The sequence below is a fragment of the Cyanistes caeruleus genome, chromosome 20 (genome assembly GCF_971803275.1).
Source record: "Cyanistes caeruleus chromosome 20, bCyaCae1.hap1.1, whole genome shotgun sequence".
NCBI classification, from domain to species: domain Eukaryota; kingdom Metazoa; phylum Chordata; class Aves; order Passeriformes; family Paridae; genus Cyanistes; species Cyanistes caeruleus.
Genome location: NC_141720.1, coordinates 6,329,162 through 6,351,343, shown reverse-complemented (window position 1 = coordinate 6,351,343; position 22,182 = coordinate 6,329,162). Strand labels below are relative to the sequence as shown.

General features: G+C 47.6%; 1 protein-coding gene across 1 annotated transcript in view; it reads right to left on the bottom strand.

Moving 5' to 3' along the window:
* Nucleotides 1-973: 973 nt before the first annotated feature.
* The window catches only part of CFAP77 (cilia and flagella associated protein 77), a 56,932-nt gene continuing 35,723 nt past the window's right edge, over nt 974-22,182 (bottom strand). Inside the window, exons 4-6 of the mRNA XM_023938236.2 lie at nt 12,041-12,143; nt 10,789-10,890; nt 974-1,204 (exon numbers count right to left, since the gene is read on the bottom strand). Of these exons, the coding sequence (XP_023794004.2) occupies nt 1,136-1,204; nt 10,789-10,890; nt 12,041-12,143 (274 nt within the window). The 3' untranslated portion in view covers nt 974-1,135. The remainder of the gene's footprint in view (nt 1,205-10,788; nt 10,891-12,040; nt 12,144-22,182) is intronic.

The following is a 22,182-nucleotide window of genomic DNA, read 5'->3' as shown; positions in this document are numbered from 1 at the left end:
TGCCCTTGCAGTTTACTCTGTTGTTTCATCTTGAGCAATGTAATGTTCTGAAGAGCTCTTCTCTTTGAGGTTTGGCTGGAAATCTGAGGAGCAATGAGCCCTGAGCTCAGCACGGGTTCTTCATGTCCTTTGGCTGCTGGTGGCTTTGTGCAGGGCTGGGTTAATCCCAGTGCCAAGGTGTGGGGGGCAAAATTATGCTGGCACATCCACCTGAGCTCAGGATGCAGTTGGGACTGCCCAGCAGATGTCACCTCCCAGAGCTCTCCAAGTGCCAGTGGGAGGGTGAATGTGAAAACTGGGAGATAATTTGACTTAAAAAGCTGGTAAACTCTGAGCTGTAATGGTAGATGTGAGAAACTGACTACATAAGTATTATTAATTATTCCTTTAGCAATAATGGAGATCCACATTTTAAATAATGGCGCTTTTAGCCTAGTGGTATTTGAAGTGAAGTGTTCTGTTGGGAGAAGGTGGATTCCAAATGTGCTGGTTCCTGGCTGAACCTGCATGGTCACCTGGAGGTTTGGGTGCTGTGATGCTGAGTTTGTGTTGGTAAGGTTTGAGTTTGTTCAGTGAGTGCTTGGAGAGGCTCAGCCATGAGGTGCTCCAGGCACCAGCAGCTATTGGAGGGTGAGTGTGGAGCTGGCTGGAGCCACCTTGAAGCAGAGGCATTGCCTGTGGTGAGCCCCCAGTTTGGCAGGTGTTTGAATTCCTTCACACAGGCAAGGGCTTTGCTGAATCAGACACTGATGGGAAGCTTTTTTTGGCAAAGAAATGAGGACTGATGAGCTATTACAGATTTGATACCAGCCAGGATATGGCTGCATCCACTCTATTTGTCCAGAGCCAGCAGGGAAAGAGCCTGTCCTGCCCTCCTGTGGGGCTGTGCTGGTGTAAGCACTGCCCTGTTCCTGAGTATTGTGAGAACTGTGCTGTGCACCTGACACGAAGCAATAAACAGGCTGAGACAGAATTGTTCCTCTTATATTTATGATTTATTTGGCTATATCTGCATTAGCATAACTCTGTAAAACCTGAGAGAAAGTCTATGTGAAATCCTGGGGTCGGAGGGCTGTGCCCAGCACGGTCCTTGCTGTGGGGCCCTCTGGGGAAAGGCACCACTCACAGGCACCCCTCAATGGGAAGCACTGAGAGCCTTTTTACGGGACTCAGGGTCTGGAAAAGTCCTGAGATGAGGTCCAGCCTGTGAGGAAAGGAGCAGAGAGAGGATTGGTTACAGCCAGGAGCCAGCCACAGAAAATAGGTTGAAGTACAGACAGGGAGGAGACTGCAGATTGCACAAGGGCTTTGGCCTGATTGGGAGATGTTGCTCCAGCTGAAGTTAAACACTTAACCTGCTTAAAACAAGGAGTAGCTTTCTGATTGACTTCAGGAGACTCTTATTCTGCTCTAGCAACAAAACCCTATCATTTTATTGTGGTATGTTTGTTGTCTGACATTTTCAAAGGCTGCCATGCCCTGAGGTGGGTCCTGAAATAAATATGACTTGTTTTCTACAACACAGGACTGGGTGCTTCACTGAGGGGCCAGGAAGGGCTCAGAGCTCCCAGAGGAGTCCCTGGTGAGGGCAGGGGCTCTTACACCACCGTCCCTAAAAACACAGAAGCAGCAGCTCCCCAGGAATCACCTTTGAGTAGGGACAGGATAAAAAAATCCCCGTAACAATAATCAAAAGGGAAGTAATCTGGGGGTAGAAAGGTCCCAGGACCCTCTGGGGTGAGCAGTGGGGCTCACACAGAGCTGTGTGCAGCAAACCTGCACAGGAGATTCAGTGACTGAGACTGGAGCATTTTCCATGGGGGGCCACGGGCTCTGCCTGCCCCAGCACAATTCCCTGTGCCATACATCTGCCTCGTGTGGCTGTGCTGAGCTGCCTCCCGCTTCCCCCACCCTGCTCAGCCTGGCTGGATGTCAGGTTTTGCATATGTAAAAATACAGAGCAGTCTTTGCCCTGAAAAGCTTGCTAGTGATCTCATTAATCAAGACAAACAAAGCATATTTAGCTATTCCCCCTCTCTGGAGGAAGGCATTCAGGTACTTAAATATGCATTTGAGTGCCTAACTTCAGACAGCTGTTTCTGGATGTTTTTGCTTTCTCACAAATAGCAGCAGTGATATAACCCCTCTTGGGGAGGGAGAGGTGTGGAAGGCAGAACCAGGGGCTGCTGAAGTTGGTGGGTAACCCCAGAGAGCTGGCAGGGACAATCCCTGGTTGTTCCAACTCCAACCTGCCATTAAAGATGCAGCAGTTTTCCCCTTGGAGCTGGGATTGATAGAAAAAATCCAGTGCTTGCAGGTAAGGACAGCTGAGCTGCTTCTCATTGAATTCTCATTGAATGTGCCTCTGCCTTCCTGTTGTGCTCCCTCATCCAGCAGTGCTGGGAACTGGGCACAGGGACATTTCTGCCTGGGATAGTGTTGATGCTATAGGAGAGGAAACAGCAGTTTATTCACTCTTATCTTGGTACAAAGCTCCTGGCTGAGAAATGTCCCACTGAGCCACAACTGGCAGTGATTGAGGTGAGCAGAGGTGATCCTTGAGGAAGTTGTGAGGGATGCCAGTTCCTGCCCTCATCAGGAGTGAGGGGGAGGCACCAGGTGCAGGACAGGGGCAAGTGCTGTTATAATAAATGAGAAACCCTCCCAGTCATTAGAGTCCAGATGAGGGTGGCCTTGGGTCAAAGGTCTTATTATCACAGACACTGGAGTTGAGCAGTCAATGCCAGTGATGAATCCTCATCTCTGGTTCTTCTAATTCATATTTTAAATGATGAACCCAAAGGTACCCCCTCTAGAGACAGCTGATGATCTCTGTCATTACTCTGCTGCAGTTATGGGTGGCTATGCCAGGGTTGTGTTTGGAGCACTGGCTGCAGCAGGACAGGAATATGGTTTGTAGGAAAAAGCTGAAAGGTTTTCCTTGCAGGATGATGGAGCTGCCATGGGCTCCAGCTGCTGCTGAGGAGCAATGCTTTGCTGCTGCACATTGCATTTGTTAGTGACAAGTGAAAGCCTGCAGGACTCTTGCAGCTGGGACATTGTGAGGTCAGTGTTTGCTTCACAGAATTAGAGGGGGAAGAAAAATAATTACCACTCCTAAAACTTAAATATGTGTTTGGGGGGCATTATCTTTAAGGTTTCACAGTTATAATAATGCATTAAATTGGAAGATACATTAAGGCAGATGTGTAATTGAGGGCTGATAGATTGCATGTGAGATGCAGAAAGGCCAAGCTGGCGCAGGGAAGTTAGAGCTCCCCTGATGGTGGCAAACCCCAGGGAGCAAGCAGGGTTTTGTGGGCTCCATAGCTGGGCCCTGTGAGCACACCTGGCACAAAATAAACTCAGCTTGTGGGGGGAGTTTTAGTTACTAGAGCTGCATTTAATGGATTGTGGTGATGAGAGAACCCATGGAAAGGCCTGAAGCGAGTAATGAACAGCACCAGGCTCTCCTCCCAGCCTGGAAGGATCCATGGGGACGTGGCTGTCCCTGTTCCTCTCCCAGTACCTGTGTGGCTCTGCCCACCTGCTCCCAGGCAGCTCCCCAGCCTTGCAGCATTTTTCACTTTAACAACAAAGCTGCACTGGGACTCAGCCATGTTCCTCCATCATCCATTTGATCGAATCCTTTTAGCGGGTGACAAAACACTTTCCTGTGCTCACTTTACAGGAAACCAATCTCTCTTCTTTTTATTTTGCTTTTCTTTCCCAAACCCTCCTTCATTTACAGGAGTCTAACAAATCCTGGGGCTTCTTTTTTTCTTTTTTTTTCTTTTTTTTTCTTTTTTTTTTTTTTCTTTTTTTTTTCTTTTTTTTTTCTCTGCCAAAACAACACAAAACGGTGGATTTTTTTTTTTCCGGGAAAGGGAGGGAGTAAAATAAACAATACAGAGAGGTAGGGTGCAGACACTGACGCTCAGCACGCCGAGCATCCCTGTACAGACAAAATAATAATAAAATAAAATAAAGTAAAATAAAATAAAAAACCCCCAACCCCGCGCGCGCACATCGGGATGCAAATGATTTTTTTTTTTTCCGTGAAGCCACCGCTTGTAAAGCTTGACAGAAAATAATGAGAAACACTAAATCTTTTATAAGGTCAACACTCAAGCAGCTGTCAAACAAGAAAAGAATTTAGCGAAAGATCCGCAAAAAAACTTCCATCGCCTCATTAAATCCAAGAGGGCCGGGGCCCGGCGTGGTGAGGAGGCACCGGGGCGCCTCCGTTTTGTGTGGGTAATTTGTGGCGGAGCAGGAGCGGAGAGCAAACAGCGAGCGCCGAAGGGGCCTTGGGGGAGGCTGGGGAATCGTTAGTGCGCCAGGAGCGGCCTCCGCTCCTAATTGGAAGCATTGGGCATTATCAACGGAGGATTTGCCTCGGCTCCCTGACAGCTCTCTAGGCCTGGAATGATAGCCCACTTGTCAGTGTAAAAGACCATTAAAAACAAACCATTTTGATTTAATTGGAGGCGGTGTGCTGGGGGCCCAGGTGAGGCGCTTCATCAGCCGATGTTGGCTGCTGATGCCTTTTTCCTTCTGTATTGATGGCTTTTTTTCTTTTTCTCCCCTCCCTTTCAAAAACTGTCTAGGAAAGAGAAAGAGGTGCTGAAAGATCCTTCACAGCCGCATCGAGAGCGGCTTTCAATAGGGTTGTCAACAAATGCCATGACAAGTTAGAGAGAGGCAGGTACTTTTAAAACAGACATTATTCTGTCCAAGATGAGCTGTGTTCAGAGGTGAGTGTTGGATTATTAGGGTTACAAATAATGTGGCTTTTCCTGCCAGGAGGATGCTTAGCTGACTTAATGAATGGGGTTGGTTTTTCTCTCCCCACCTTTCTAAGAACAGAGGGAAATGCAGGACAAGGGAGCCTGGGCTAAATGATCTTTATTTGCTTCAAGCCCAGGGAGGTTTCAAACAGTGCTTGGCAATTTTGGGATGCTGTATTTAATGTCCCATGGTGATTTGGGTTGGGGTTTTTTTTTTCCCCTTCCTGAAAATAATGGCCACAGATATTTGCTGGGGTTCACTGGTCATTTGGTCTGGACAACAGCATGAGGAAAGAAGAATTAACCTGCTGCAGCTGTAACCTGGTGTGTGCCCCCCACCTCCCTGGCAGATGTTTCAGGGTCAGACCAGAGCTAGCAGCTTTCATACTGACCTCATGTTCTTGACATCTGAATCCTGACACTTTTCATGCCAGGGAAGAGTTTTACTTAAAGTTGTCTTGATAAATAGCATCTCTGCAGAAGTCACCACAGGGCCATGAATGAAAGCCCAAATCCGTGTTAAAAGCATTTCCATGGAGCTGTGTACTGGGAGCAATGGCAGGTGCTCACCCCTAACCCAACACAGCGTGCGTGGTTTCACCCTGCCACAAGCTGTGAGCACCCAAAACCTGTTCCCTCATGGGTGAGAATCTCCAGAAGAGCAATGGGAATTGGTTGCCAACGGTTCCTTGTGCTGCCTTTGAATACTGGGGCTTGGTTGTAGGTGGAGCCTGCCCTGGAGATGAGCTAGGCTGTAAAGCTGCACAGGAGAGAGTTTTTTTTTGTTTTCCTGTGTTAATCAGAAGATGTCCAGAGCAATAGAAATGACAGAGGAGTGATGGTCACTCTGTCTCTGAGGGAGACGGAAGGAAGTGCTGAGCGTGGCAGGTAATGGTTTTTACTAAGAGAAGCTGAATTGGGATAAGGTATAAGAAGTTTTTTTACAATGAGGATGTTGAAATACTTGGACATGTTGCCCAGAGAGGTGGTGGGTGCTCCATCTCTGGAACATTCAAGGTCAGGTTGGATGGGCTCTGAGAAACACTATCTGCTTGAGGATGACCCTGCTCCCTGTGGGGGGAACTGGACTAGATGGCCCTTAAAGGTTCCTTCCAAGCCAAAATATTCTGTGACAGAGGGCAGCACTGGGTAGGATGAGAGGTTGAGTGTCCAGGGCACGAGGGCTAGTGGGAAAATCTGGATCACAAAAATGCTTTGCTGTGATTTGAACAATGGTATTGCTGGAACCTTTGGCTGTGGAGGCAAAACAAGAAAACCTCCAGAAGCTGCAGGGAAATGAAGTGATGGTGACAGGGGCCCAGAGCCTGCAGGTAGCCATGGAAGGGCTGTGGGGTGGGAGGTGACATCTCTGATGTGGCCACAGAGGAGATGTCCAGGGATCATGCCCAGGGCAGCAGGGGCTGTGCTGCCTGTTTGGAACCCTGCAGGGTGTTGTGGTCTCTGTTTGCATTGTGCCTGCCACAGGCCAGTGCTGCTGCTTTGGATTGTTACTGCAGGGCTGGCAGCCACCAGCTTGTGTCACTTGGGCCACTGAACAACCATCAGCTGACACTGATTTTAATTCTTTTTGGTCAGCCAAAGTCCCAGCTGAAGGGAGGCTTGATCTGGTAGTGTGGTGACAGGAAGCTCTTGAACTTACTGCTTTATTTTCTAAGCACTATTTAGGCCCCAGGAGAGGAGTTTTATAACACTCCAAGTTCCAGAAGTTTTTTTGCCCTCAAACCCAGGAGGACCAATGCTGCACCTGAACAGCCAGCCCTGTGTGCTGTGTGTATCAAGCCCAGGTTATTTAAGCAGAATCTGTGGCTTTTCTGACAAGACAACAGCTGCAAGATTACATGAGCTGTGCTTGTCAGTTCAGCTCTATAGACAAAAATAGAGGTAAGGCATTAAAAAGAAATGCGGAACATTTTTGTGTGTACGTGTTAAACCTCAACTGTTAATTCTGACGAAGGATCAGGCTGTGAGCAGATATCAGATCCCTGGTGAGAATCAAATTCTGGAGCCCAGAATTTTTGCTGCAAAGTTTATACAGTGGGGATTCCTCTAATTACTTTCAGTGGAAATTTACCTGACAGAGCTTTCCCAGGTAATGCAAGGCATACGCAGGAGAGCCACTCAGCCGTTGACAGAGCCTTTGATTTTGTGCCAGGTTGCAAATTAAGTCTTTTGCCAAGGTACCCGAACACTTGCTCGTCAATTGCTTATCGCTTATTCATATTGCGCGTTTCATCTGCTCGGGGCGCCAGCGCACAAAAGTCTTGTCCAAAGTTGCTGCATTTTCTTTCCTTCCCCTTGTTTGGTCAAGTAAACAAGCACCTGAGTGTCTCTGTGAGCTGGGATTCTCTAATGAGCAAAGGAAGAACCCTGGTGTGTGTCAGTGACAGGAGGTGCATGGATCTGTTTTGACACGTTGGTGAATTCTGTCCCGTGTTGCTGCTTTGTTGCTATCCTGAGTCCTTCTTGGCTTGATGGAGCTCTGGAAATATGTTGGGGGCGGCCAGCATTGACTTACTGGTTTGGGTAGTGACTGTCAGACATTCAGATGGAGGTGACTGGAGCCTCACCCCAGCCTGGCACAGGTGGAGATGCTGCATCTGGGCAGCAATGTCCTTTCCAGAGTTTGGTTGACACCTGAGCCAGCAGGTGAGGAGTGACATATCCACTGAACACAGGGGACAGGAGGCTGAGAGAATTGGGATTGTTCGGTCTGGAAAAGAGAGGGTTTGGGGTGACCTGAAGGGAACTTAGAGGAAAGATGGGGAAAGCCTATAAGAGCCTGGAATGACAGGACAAGGAAGAATGGGTTCAAACTGAAAGAGAGTAGCTTTAGATTAGATACTGGAAAAAAATTTCCACGTGAGGGTGGTGAGACATTGAAACAGGTTGTCCAGGGAAGCTGTGGCTGCCCCATCCCTGGATGTGTTCCAGGCCAGGCTGGATGGAGCTCTGAGCTAGCTGGTCCAGTGGAAGATGTCTGCTCATGGCAGGGCGGTTGGAATGAAATGATCTTCAAGGTGCATTTCCAACCCAAACCATTCCATGATTTATGTCCACGCTGGGTGCCTGAGAGTACAGTCCCCAGGAAATGTAGTCCCACATCTACAAATAAATTAAGTTTTGGTGCACAGTCCCAGCCATGCTGGCAAAACCTGAGCCCTGGAATTGTCACTTCAGGCAAAGCAAGGCAGAGGCTGTTTGCTTTGAGGAAGAGGAAGGCAGTAGAACCATCTTGCTGATGTGAATAAGGAGTTAACATCTGCTTGGTTTAGTTAAAAAAAAACCATACAAACACAAAAAAACCCCACTAAAATGCAGCATCTTTCCCTAATGAACTGCCCATCAGGACAGGAATGGCTCCCTGTGACCTGTTTGTCTTGGTGAGCTGGGGAGCCCAGGAGACCACAGGCCAGGTCAGCCCTGCAGAGGTGACAGAGCAGGAGCACCTGGTGTTGGAGAGCCTGTAAATCACCCTGTTAGTTTAACATCCTGGGCCATTATTCTAAAGCAGTGGGGCTGAAACCTAAATCCAAATGAAAATATAGTCAATTTGTCCATACTTTACTGACTGAATGACTGTGTAATGTCATGCAGCTCTGGCAGTGCAGGGAGCAAGCAGATGCAATTAGTGGGGAGGAAAAAGCTCCTTTATTTTCTTCTCTTCCACTTCTTGGGTAAGATTCCATGGTGCCAGGGACTGAATGGAAAGCCCAGTTAAAGAGCCAGCAGAGATATCCATGCCCGGTTTCTGCAGCTCTCTGCTAGGGGTCATGGTGGAAATAAAAAAATCTTTCTTGATGATTTTTATGGGCCAAAAGGAACAAAATCTCACCTTCCTGCTGCCCCTGTTTTGGAGTATCACTCTTTCAATGGCTGGGTGTTGCTCCCCTCAGACCTAGAGCAGGCCAGACTGAAAGGTGTTTTTCCATATGATGAGGTGACTGAGTGACCAGAAGATGAGTGGCTTGAGAATACCACACTCCTGCACCCCAATTCAGCCTTGGATCACATGGAAATAAAGTTTGAAGTGAGGCTGTGGTCAGGGCAATAGAGTCTCTGAATAATCTTATCCAGAGTCTGGAGTATTTCCCAAGTCATGACCATCTTCTGTACTGGTCAGAGCAGGACAAAGTCACCAAAAGCTGGTAGGAAATAATGTGCAGATGGAGTTTGCTAACAAGCTCTCTGTGTAGTGATATTTTTGTGGTTGTTTTTCATATTCTTCTTGCACATTAGGATGAGGATGTTTACATGGATTAGAGGCAGTGTTTTTGTCAATTGTCACCTCAGTAAAGACTGGGACATTGACTCCTGGAGTTGCTGGGTTAGGTCAGTCTGGCTTTCAAAACCATTCCATCGCCTCTGTAGAACCCACCTTAACAGGAGTAGTTAAAGAACAGTTTAGAGACCACCAAATGTCTTTGGGAACCCTTAACTTCCTCCAGGTTGTTACTGCTTTTAACTGGGTAGACATTTATGGATGTTAGAGGAGTTATTCTTCTATGGAGGAAACCATGCACTGAAGGTCAAGTGAGTAACAAATTCCTTGATCCAAGTTCTAATGTGGGCTGTGTCTGTTAGATGTGCAGCTGGGGAAGGGAAAACCTTCCAGGGTAAAGGAGAGCTTTGGAAAATCTGCAGAGGCTGTGCAAAATGAGCTGTCCCTCTTCCCCAGAGGGAAGGAAGAGGAAGAAAGAAGAAAAAGGAGAAAGAGAAGAAGGAAGGATTTGGAGGCTTGAGAGCTGTGGCCGGGGCAGGAGCCCAACCGCAGCCATGGATGAAACAAAAGGGAAAGCACAAAGCAAAACCCAGGCTGAAAAATGAACAGTGATGGAAAGGTCTGGGGTGAGAGGAGCTCTAAAGAGGAGGCTTGCCCCAGTATCTCGTGTGACTCTCACAATCTGTTTAACAGCGATCGGTCATGTTCTCTTGCTGCCATCGCCGCAGCAGCAGCTCTGAGCTGACAGGCAGTGGGGATAAATGATTACTGACATATGCTAATCGGGCACTCTTAGACAGGACAGTAGAGGAATACATCAAGGTGCTGCAAAGCACATTTCTTGGGCAAAACTCTCCAACTTGTACAAGCAAATTACCTTCAGGAAATCACAGAGCTTCTTTGCTGATTTAAACTGTGGTTAGAAATCAACAGCAAAAAAAATAACCTCATCAGAAGAAGGGCTGGGACAGAGAGCTGAGAGCTTTTTGCAGTGGTATCTATCAATGCCAAAATTTTTGGCCATGCAAACTCCCTTTAGGGTTTCAGTGCTTTCACTTCATGGTGTCTCCATTCCACTGGTCCAGTTATTTCCCCTTCTCTTCTAAAATTCCCCCTAGCTCTTCACTGGAAGTTTCCATATAATTTACACCACAAACAAAGCTAATGGAATTCTTACAAGTACCCCACAGCACAGCAGGTTGCACAGATGAATTCAGGGAGATGTTTAGATCCCATCACCAGAATAAGAAATCTTCACCTTGGCTCTTATTTGGATCAGTTAAAGGAAGTATCACACATATCTCTAACCTGGCCAGACCCTTTGCTTTGTCTCAGGGTGAATATTGTCAAACAGGTAGTTTAGAGAGGTATCAAGAGTGCAGGCTGTCTGGGAAGCTCTAATTCTGGGGTGGTGACTGTCCTGCTTGTGTAGGGCACTTGTAAAGCAAAAGGTCTGGCCAGGTTAGAGATTAAGCTTAAAAATGTTATTTTCTGGGCAACTGCTGCCTCTTCCAGGGCTTATGGACAGCAAAAAAATATCCCACCCTGATGTTCAAAAGGGGCTGATGGTTGAACCCATTTGGGACCATTTTAAGGTCTGGGTCATGGGGTTTGATTTAAGAGCCTCATTCATTTGTGTGCTAAGGATGTTATTGGGGCACGTGAGCAAGGTTAGGAAGTCCCTGGTTTCAATCAGGTGTTTGTAGAGGCCCAGAAAAGTTGACTTTGGTCACGGGATGGGATGTGGAGGGCCCATACCTTCTCAAAGCGCTGTGGGTGCCAGAAGGACTCCTCCTTCACGGGCAGCGGGTGCGTGCGCAGGAACGTGGTGCGGTTCTCACGCACTTCGCCAGTCTGCAACTAAAGGGGAAACAAGAGTGGGCTCAAACAGCTGCACTTCCCTTGGCTGCAACCAAAGGTGAACAAGAGCAGGCTCAAACAGCTGCACAGCCATGCACCATCAGCTCTGGGTCATGCAGTGACACTGGGATGGAAGAGGCCAAAAGCCGCTTTGGGCGGAGGAGCACAAGTGCACGATCTGGGAAGTTTTCCTTGTCCATGCGGCCAATACTGATGGTTAAAACACACCATCAGCTGTCAGCTCTGAGTATCTGCATTAAAGAGCATCCCAGGGAGGTGCCCACTGGAAGCCCTGAGCTGCAGTAATGGCTCATCCCTACCTGGGAAAGTCACTTCCAGCACTCCCACCATGGTGGGGTTTCCTGGCTCTCCTGTTTAATTGCAGGCCACTGTGCTTGATAATCCCAGCACAAGCCAGTGCAGGTACCTGGTGAATGTTTTAGCCACTGCATGAAACCCTGGGAATCCATCTGCTCTGTGGTCTAGGACCAAACACAGGTTTGTGTTGCTTAATTCAGTAATTGGTGGCTGCAGGCTCTGGGAGCTTGATGGAGGCAACTTAGTGATTAAAAACATCAGTCATTAATAGATAAAGTAGGGATGCACTTTCTAACATCCCAGGCTGGTGTATTCATAAAATAGCTGCTAATTAAGGACACTGTATTCCTGCACTTCAACTATAAAGCATAGTTTGTGATGGCAGTAAGCCCATTGAAATTGGTCATTACCATATTAGCCTGACTCTTCTTTGAGCCATTAACTAATAAAAGTCATTGGCTGCTTTTAAATGATATTACAATGTTGGTGTATTTAACAGCACAGTCTTGCACTCCAACAACTGCTGTGGGTGCTGCATCAACCACACCAGGTTCAGGGCTGGGGCTGTCCTTTCAGCATTTGCTGGTGGTTCCTTTGTTGTGGCCAGTGGCACAGGTAACCTGAGCAGAGCTGATGTCCAAAGGACAGCCTGTGGGGCTCCTGGCAGGAGAATGCTCATCTTTGTTAGGCTCCATCAGCCTTTTAGTAGTCAGGGGGATGTTCTTCCAGCTGAGAGCCCTTCCTAGGGCTGGGAGCTGCCCATCTGTCCCTGTGGGGTAGGACAGTGGGGGGCTGTGCCCATCAGGGGAAAGCATTGCTGGACTATTCCCACCTTTTTCTTCACCATGTGCTGGACTACAGTCCGGGCTCTCTGTTGCTCCATCCATAGCTCCTTGTATCTGTGTTGTATGAGGTCAAAAAACGGTGTGGAAGGCCTGGAAATGTTGAAAAGACACAGATGTAATCTTTGCCTCCTTGTGCTGGTTCACATCTCTGCTCCTGAAAAGTGACTGGTGAGAACATGAATAAAGCCTTGCACTGGGAAAGGCTTTCTCCTCCTCAGGAAACCTCAAACCCACCATCATTTGCAGTGAACACACCACAGCCTGCGCACATGTGGGGTAAGCTGTGCCAGGCATTCTCCAGAACAAAGACAGGAACAATTCCTCTCTTTGCACAACCTTTAACAGGGCAGGTTTCAGCAGCTCTGTCTGAGCCCTGGTGTGCTGAAAGGACCACAGGGCACCACAGGCTGCAGCTCAACTTTGGGCCCTGATAGAGCTTCAGGAGAGCATTTCCCAGCTGGTGCCCAAGGGAGCAGCTCTGGATTCCCTCCAGGGGAAGAACCCCTGGGTGCCAAATGTGTTTTGCTAAAACAACACTGCTTTTGCTATTGAAATCTCTCTGATGTGGTGCAACAAAGGCTGCAAACATGTGATGATGGTTGGGGTGAGTTAGTACTGTCCTAAGCAGTCTGAATAGGGCTAAAAATGGAACCAATGCAGATGGGCAGGTGTCTGCAGCAGAAAGGGGAGCCAAAATTCTGAGCCCTGGTCTGGTGCCTTAGCTGCACAGAGCTGGTGTATTTGCCCCTTGAAAGAGGATTTCAGGGAGCAAGGAGGGACAGCAGAGGGGAGGAGCTGCACATGAGCCTGGCTCTAGAAAAAGAGTAAAAAGGCACTGGTTTGTTGGCCAGTGTCCCATTCAGCTGCTCTGAGCTGGCATTAACCTGACCAGCTTGTGGCAAAGCTGCTGCCTGAAATTGTTGAGCCTTGCCCCTTGCAAGTGAGGACACTTCATCAGCCACCATGGGAGACAGACCTGGCAGTGACAGGGACAGCGAGTCAGTAACTCCCATGGTCCTGCTGCTATTCCTTTTCCCCAGAAGCAAACACTTGAAGGTGATGAAGGACCTCAAGCTCAAATTTTACTGGTCCTTGTCCTTGCACACCTTGCTGAGGAGGGACTTTTCCCATCTTGGCAGCAGCTGATGGCTGTGGAGCTCTCACACAGGTGGCTCTGCTCCCACCTGTAGCCTGCAGAGCCCTCAGCTACAGCTCCCATAGCAGGGTCAGTGCTTTCCCTGCCTGTCCAGACCAACTGCAGGACTCTGGGGACTTGGGACAGCTGCTGGGCTGCTTCTGGGCCACCAGCTCCACCTGTTTCTGCAAAGAGCCCTCCTGCCACAGAGTGAGCTGGTGCTTCGTTTATGGTGGGAGTGGGTCCAGAATTGACAGCTGCCAGCTTTTAGCAGCCTGGAGAATCCTTGATGATCAGGGAGGGTACCAGCAGCCTGTATGCAAATAGTAACTCTTCTGTTTCTTGTTCCATCACCCCCGTGGTGACTTTTATTACTTAATTATTGCACACCACATGCTTCAAAACAGCCTAATGTATGCTTGTGTTTTCTAATGGTACTGGATGTGCAATCCAGCAATATCCATCCCAAGGGGACATTCATATCAGAGGAGACATCCTTCTGCAGGCCTCCTTTTTCATAGATCACATGCTGCAGGGCTTTTCAAGCCTTTGCTTGCAAATCAGCTCTGCTGCTCCAGACCATTATCTGGAGACACCCGGTGCCAAAGGAGACACTGACATTTGCCCTTTGTCCCTTCTTCTTTCCCTTCCAGTTTGGCATTTCATGCTCATCAGAGCTGGGAAAAATATTTAAAAGGTTAAAAGATGCGGTGAACCAGTGGTCAAGTATGTTATTATCTGTTTGTGTCTCCAGTCTTGTAGTGTGCTGTAAATGTTGGCTTTTCTGACACAAGCACATGGTGAGCACTCCTGTCCCTTTGCTCTCCTAGGCAAGAGCTTTCCTGGCGTGCAGGAATAGCAGGGAGGGATGCAGGGAAGCACTGAGCCTTTGTGTTTAGTCTTTGATTATTGATTTTTTATTTTTTTTTGGAAGTTGAATGTGTTTTCACATCTCTATGGAGGTGACTTTTACCATCTCCAGTGGACCAGCCAGTTGGTGACTGATTAGTCCACAGCTGGCTTGTAAGTAAATGCTTGAAAGGACACATTTGGGTTGATGCTCTTCAGAGATCCTTCCCTGCTGTGTGATTAATTGCATTTAAGTCCTGATCCAGCAAAGTATAGAATCATGCCTGGAGTGATGCACACATGAACTGCCTCTCTCAAATTGGGAGGAATGACTTGTGTGCTTGGTTTTCCACGTAAACCCTGGTGTGGCTGTAGGATGTGAGGCTTCATCTGGCTCATCCTCCTTTGAGAGAAACACTGAGAGAGTAGGGAAGAGCAGGGATATGAGGGAACACCCTCTTTAAGGTGACTGGAGGGATCTCAGCCAGGCAGCTTTTCCTTTGTAGGTCAAAGTCTGAACTCAGCAGAGCAGACAGGGAATTTGGCCCTGATATTGGTGCTGCTTGGTAATGTGATCTTACATTGGCCTTTGGGAAAATGTCCTTTTGCCTTAGTGTTACTTAAGGACAGGGATCAGTGGCTTGTGTGTTCCCTTTCCTTTTGTCACCCTGCCTGGATGTCGCTCCTGAAGAGGGAGGATTTTGCTGTTGCTGTCTGCGGGTGCTGTGGGGAGAGCGGGAGAAGCATCCTCTGGAAATGCTTACTGCACATTAAAACTCATCTCACTCAGAGTAACTCAGATCTCCTTGTTTTGGCACAAGCACCCTGCCACAGAAAGGAAAGGCAAAGAAGTTCTGATAGGATGTAACAAATTATTTATAATTGTAGGGGAGAAAAAATACTCATCAGCTTCCTTTTATAGTCAAATAGTTGAAGCCACTTCTAATGCTGACATTTCCTAAATATTTTAAAATTTATCTGTGCACATTTTCAAAACTATTATCCCTGAAACAGTTCCTGTCTCTTTAATAGAATCTCTCTAATTTACTTTCAACAGTCAGGGTACAGACCTATTTTCAACTGAAATGACAAGCACCTGCTAACTTGGTTATACAACGTGGAATTCTAGTCTGCCAGACATCTCCTGGAAAAGAAGCTGCAGCCTCCTAATAGGCTATTTTACTGTGAAAACAGTGTTAAAAAGTATAATAAAGTATTAACAATATTAAAATAAAACAGTGTAGGCCTTAAATGAGCTACAAACTAGTTAAATCTATTCCATTCAATATGAGCCTTCAGTGCTTTGCAGCTGATACCTCAGAGCTGGGATTTATCTAAAATGAAGGCACCAGGGACATGCACGAGAAATGGTAATTATAATTTGCAAACATTAGGCTGACACTTTTTTGTGTATGTGTGTATAAATCCTGACAGCTGTGATTTGTGCCAATGCCAAATAGTGCTCCACAGTGCAGGGAAGGGCTCACTTTGTGGCAGGCCCTCCTCAGAGCAGCAGCTCATTAAAACTTTGGAGAAGGAGAAGTTGCCGAAAACAGGAAGGCGTCAGAACCATCTGAGAGATTTTTGGTACACGCTTGTTGAAAGGTGTTTCAGAAGAGAGCCTTGGGTCTGACAAACTGGAATTTTAGTACGCCTCCCCGTTCACAGTGGGGCAAAATAATTGGTCATCAGTGACTACTAATTTGGTTTAGTAGCCAGAGGCATTTTTTTTCTTCCCAGAAAATCAATGACAGTGCCGAGGTCTGTTCAACGTGATTCAGCTCAAGACGGGTCCTCATTTAGCTCTTGATGCTTCTTCCACTGGAGACAGCTATTTTGTTAAAATGAAATTAAAATCTATCTATAATACTCAGCTCAGGGAGCCGTGCCCGTCAATGCCATGCTGCTCTTGAGGTTTCAAGGTTGTCAGTCTCCCCTCAAACTTATTTTCAAAGGTTTATATATCAGCTGCAAAAAAAGGTACTTGGCAAAAGTGGGTACAAAGGACTTTGCTCAGGCAGAGGATTTACACCAGCTTGAAAGGTGCAATCAATTTGATTGCTAAGTTGTGTTGCAAAAGGGTAAAAATTTGACCTGCGAGTGCTTTTTTTTTTTTTTTTCCCCCTTGTATAATTCAAAAGCACGTAAATATTTTAGTGCAGACCTCAGCCTGTGGGGTTTGTGTGTGGCTCTGCAGCCTGGGCAGGATGGACAGGGGCTGGGAGTGGAGCAGGGAGCAGAGGACAGGCACAGGCAGTGGCTCTTGGGGCTGTGCCCAGAACACTGCCCCGATCCCAGGGGCAGCTTCCAGGCAGCAGAATCTGGCCCTGCATGGCTGCTTATGCAACAGATCCATCACGAGATGAATTTGTCCATGCCTGTGACACTAAAGTTGTATTGCTACACCACTGTCTACACTGAAACTTTAACCTTTCCTTGAAAGGTTAATGAGGTTTCTGGGGGGTTTAGTCCTTGCTGCTGTCCTTCTACCTAAGATGTGCTTTTGCTGCACAGTCAGGATCTGTCTGTGGGGCCTTCAGACCCCAGGGGACACAGCCACAGGGGCAGGGCACCACTGTTATATTCTTTACTTATGTCTTCATGCTGGCAAGGATTTGTTCTGTGCTGGAAGTGTCCATACAGAATCTCCCCATGGTCAGGCCAGCAGAACCAGTTCCCACCAGCTCAGGTTGGTTTCTTACAGAACCATTAGGGCTGGAAAATACCTTCAAGATCGAGTCCAATCTGTTTCTTATTGGGGAACAGTTTGGTCTGCAGCACCTCTGGAGCGTGGGGCTCCTTGGGGCAGCTACCACCGGTATTAACTTCAGCAAATAAAGCCCAAGGCAGTGTCTGTGATTCTGTTTGGGGTATCCCCAATGCAGGCAGCAGCGAGGCATCACTGCTCAGGTCCCTCTGCCCTGAAAGGGGGGCTGAGAGAACAGGAAAATTCTGATTACGGCTCCCTTGCAGCGCTGTGCTGCCTGCCTTCCTCCCTGGTTCCGGATGGGCTGCAGGTAGCAATCCATCTCCCGTTAATTTGTCTGTGTGTAGCCCAGCAGGAAGCTGGGGTATGATTACAGCTCTGGCCCTTGTGTGAGAGCCGGCACAGCCCCGGCATCCCCCGCAAACCACCGGGCTCTGCCTCGCCTTAATTGTTCCCCTTTGGCCCTTGGACTTGTCTCTTCTAACAAGGGCTGCGAGGAGGGCCGAGCTAATTGAAGCACTTAACCACACTCCCCAGCACTGCCTCCTGCAGCTAATTAGGAAAGAGGGCCGCTGGGCTCTTCATTATTTCTTTTAATTGTTTGTGGGTTTTGCATAACAGTGAATGGCAGAAGAGGGATGTGCAGTTAGTGGTGAAGCCTTGACTTTGAAATTCGTATAAAAGGTCACTTACAATTTGTTAAGGCTTTCACAAGGGTGAATTCAATTAGGGGCTGGAAATCCCTGCACACACGTGTGTGGGTGTGTTTGTGAGGAGAGGGAGACCTGGCAAAATGAGCTGGGTGTGTGTCCAAAGGCTCCTCGTTTTTTTTTCCTCAGCATCTTGTGGAATATACAGTAAAGTTATAGGCCCCTTACAGCTTTATGCTTCTCTAAATAGGTCCTAGAAATAAACCTATGGAGAGGCCCAAAAGATCATTTTTAAATGATCTCCACTTGTCCTCACTTTCCATTAACTATTGAAGAAAATAACAAGAGAAAAAATGGTAGAAAACACTCGGGGACCAATTTTTTTTTGCAGTCTTTGGGCTGGCAAAACTCTCAGTTGCAATAGTGGGTCTTCCACCTGTGTGGCAGCTGCAGGATCTGTGCCTCCAAAGCACTAATTACTGTGAATTTCTGAAGTTTCTTTATAAACCTTGTGATTTGGCTGAGGAAATAACAATATAAATTATTTCACTGTGGGCAGCCAATGAAGCAGTGGCTTCTTCTAAGTGTCAGAGGATCTGTTATTTTGCTCAGAGGACTCATATGTATAGAACAGTAAAAAGAATAAAATCCATTGTAAACATGCACTTTAAAAGATTTATCAGATGCTCATAGCTGTACTTAGGAGTACACATGGTTACAAGAGCACCAATTTGCTTTACTATTCCCTCCCAGGCTGAGTGAAATGTTTGCACTGGTCCTAAAAGCACATATGGAAACGTGTGTCTTGCAGTGAAGACACCAGGCCAGCTCTTACCCATTAAATAACTGGCTTGACAAGCTGGAATTTGTGTGCTAGCATTGATTTTAGGGTTGGAGATGCCCTTTGGCTGACTTAATTGAAGATTATTCAGGTTTGTCTTCAACACATTTGTCTACTGTTATTTGCTGCTATTCTCTGAGAAATTCAGGTGGGACGTGATTCTGGGACAGAGCTGTTTTGCCTGGAGGTCCAGATCTGTGGCTGAGAGTGAACAGTGCTCAATCTGCAGCCATCAACAAATGCAAAACATCTCAACGAGTGAAAAAGCAAGGAATAACCCCTCCAATGCTGAGCAAAAGAAATCAAAGCGTGAGGTCTTTCCCCTTGACCTCCATCCCATTCTTGAATCTCTCTGGCTGGGTGGGAACATGACTTTGTTTGAAAGGAAAATATGTTGATGAGGGCTGAAAAGCTTTGTTTTCACAGAAGGGATAGTGTGGTTATTCCCCCCAAACCATGTTTTCATTGCACAGGCTGAAAAAGCAAAAGTTGGTAAAGAAAAAGCTCCACTTGTGGCCAGAAGTAGCTCTAGATGGTAAAATTTTGGAAGAAATTTTTCAGCCGCTGCATTCAATGGACATAAACCCACAGACAACAGCCAGTCTTTGTTGAGAGTAGATTACTTTTCTATTCAGTGTAAACCAATTGGTGAAAGGGATCTAAGGCTGTCCTTCAGATCTTTTTTTCCCAGCTCTGTGGCTGATGCACAGGACCTGAACCTTATGCCAAACCATGACTTGGCTGTTTATTTTCTCTTAAGCCATCAGCCTGAAGCAGTCAGAAACTCTTACAGCAAGCAAATAACTGCTCTGGAGGGGAATCAGTATCTTCATGGTGCACTCAGGATTTTTTTGAAGGGCGTAACAGGTCCTTCTGCCCAAGCAGATGCTGCAGCCGCCGGGGTGCGGTGCAGGCAGACAGGCTGGGAGCTCTGTGATAGCGATGCGACCACATACCCAGCCTGGAATGTTTCCAGGAGAAGAAAACTACACTTGAAATAGAAATTCTTATCTTAGCAGTGTGAGAATGGTGGCAGAGGCACAAAGTGCCTTTCACTGTGGAATTGGATAGGATATGTAATTATCCAAGCTTATGGGAGTCCTGTATTTTTTAACTTGGTTGCATTTCTCTGTCACCATGAGCCTGACAGTGATTCCAGTCACTGTGTTATATTTTTACAATCTGTTTTGTTAGTCCTCAGTGGTTGTTGGTTTTTTTTTCTGTAAACCTTTTTTTTTTGTTTTGTTTTAATCTTTAGGATTTTGGTGGCTTTACACTCTTTGGCTTCCACTGATCATGGGTCAGATGTAGACTTGCTGTAATATTCAATTTTATTGCCTGTCCAGCTTTTCCTGCTGAATTCTTTCCAGTAACACCCTCTGCTCTTCAACATTATTTCTTTGACATCTTTGCTGTTAGTCTACATCTAGATTAGCTTTCTTTCCACAGCCATATATTAATGACCTGAAATGTTCTTTAAGTATCTCAAAAATAAACCTGTTAGTGGAAATATCTCAGTACCTCTTGGGCAGGTTTCTAAATTTTGTTCTGGCTGTGTGCAAACAGCACAGACGCTTTGGGTGGAAAGGTCACTTGCTAAGCAGAGCACAAGCACAGAAATTGCCCTGCTCAGGGAAAGTGATTGGGATGATTGCAAATGATACCAATTAAAGAGGAGGTACTGGCTAACTGATGCCCTTGGCCAAGTGTAACGATTTGAAGAAAGATTGTAGTGACCAAACGCTTTGGAGAGGTGAGTTTGCTGCAGGAAGGTGATAAAAACAGCTGCTAAAGGCTTGAGAGCAGTTTTAGAGAATGGGAGGTGGACTGGAGGCAGGAGATGAAGACAGAAGGAAAATGGGCTGTAAAATTCAGGAAAGGGACAGTTGAAGTGAAGGCAGCAGTGGGGGGACCCAGCAGGAGCCCTGGGGATGACAGAGTGCCAGGGAAATCCTGCCAGCACACCCAAGGTCAGCCCAACCTCCAGGCCAACTGCCAAGTGCATGGCAGCCCGTGGGAGGCAGGGTTATGGCCATGCAGGGCTTGGAGCAGGTACAGGTGCAGGATGGCAGAGGATGGCACGTCTGTGTAGTCCTTGTGTCCAGGAATAGGTTCTGGGGCGTAGCAGGCAGAATTAGGATGATTACCAAGAGGTGACTGGAAGCTTTTCTTTCCAAGCAGCCCTGGCAGTGCTGGGCAGTGTGTCCATGCTGAGGGTGCACTCTGCTCTCTGCTCACTCCTGGGAACAGAACTGGTGCTCAGGGTACCAACTGTGTGTTGGAGTGTTCTGGCTTCAGACTCCTTGTGTGACCTTGCACAGATCAATAGCATCTAAAATCTAGCTGTAGATAGCATCCACCTCCTTGTGTTCGTTTCTTGTTCCAAAAATGATCCCTTAATGTTGGCTGATTTCAGTGCACAATGAAGCTCAGTCGGAAAAAGAGGATAAATGTAGGCCTGGACACCTATTAAGGTTTCCAAATGCACCTTGAATAGCAGGCTGGACTGATGCCAGTGAAGATCCTGAAGGTCTTCCCAGACCCTCTGTGCCTTTAGGTCTCCATTATCATCAAACCCCAGCCCACTCAGTGCCCTCCAGCCTCCACCTTGTAAAACAATTATCGCAGAGTATGGGGGGCTGGATACACCTGTGGGGTTATTCTGAATGAGAAACCTGGGAGGACAGCAACCCTCAGCAGGTCTGTAATGTGTCATGCACAGAGCACGTGGATGGGGTTTAGCTCCTGGAGGGGACTCTCAAAGATGGGAATTTTCCTTGGAAGATGATGAGCCTGTGGAGCTGTGTGTGGTGGGGAGGAGGGCTGGGAGAGGTCACGCCGAGCCTGTGTGCTGTTAGCCCAGCACCTGCACTCAGTGGGACGTGTCCTCTCCTGCAAAGTGTGGTTGCACAAGGCAGCTCTTGTAGAGCTCAGGAGCTGGAGCACGAACTGGGGGAGCCCTGCTAGAGGGTGCCCCAGGGGGGAGGCTGGGACCCCACCACATCCTCGTTACTGCTGACCTTGGCATGAGCACTGCCTGCTGATGGATCGGCTCCGGAGCTGGATAAGCCCCTGAGGAACAACTGCATTATCTGTTATGTCCCATCAGTGCCTCCCCTGACCCCACCCAGCTCCGAATGCCATAGGCATCAGGGAAGGAATAAATCTCTGTCTGGTACTGAGAGAGAGAAGGGAGCGAGAGCAGGAAAAAGGAGAGATGAAAAATGTCCTTTTTATGACTCTCACAACAAAGCTGGCCACATGATTCGTAGCAAACATTACTCTGGGAAAAGGGAGGGAGAGAATGGGGAGGAATCAGCAAAAAGCAGCGCTGCTTCTCTCCCCTGCAAAGTGCCCAGGGGGAATTACAGAGGGGTATGGGTGACCTTTGAAGGTAAATATCCCAGGAAAAGAAAGGAAAGAGGCCTCAAGGCTTCAGAAAGCTCAGACTTGCTGCAGTGTCTGAGGCTGCCTGATGAAATGTATACATTGTGAGCAGAAAGCAGAGGCACAGGTGATCTGAGCTAGAGCAGCAGCAGGGCCAGGCAGTGATTAACAAGGCACTAATAGCAACCACAGCTTTTGGGGTTTTGTTTCTTTTTGGGGTGATCTAGGAGATCTCCAGCCTAGGGAGAGCTCCTGACCCTGGTGTCTCCAGGAGACAGAAGCCTTTAGCAGCACAGGCCAGGGCCTGAAGAGGGGCTGGAGATGAATTGCCAGGACTGTAGAAGCCCCTTGCCCATTACCCACCGACCCAGCCACGTTTCTGTGACAGCTGCTGGGGTATTTGGGTTCCCAGGGAAGCAGCCCAGGGCTGAGGCTGTGGGCTGGCACCAGCTGCAGTTCCCACTGTGCAGAAAGCTGCAACAGGATCTGCACTGGGGTTCTGGGCTGTCCCAGAGCACCCCATCATCAGGCAGGGTGTCTCCAGCTGCTTCCAGTGCCAT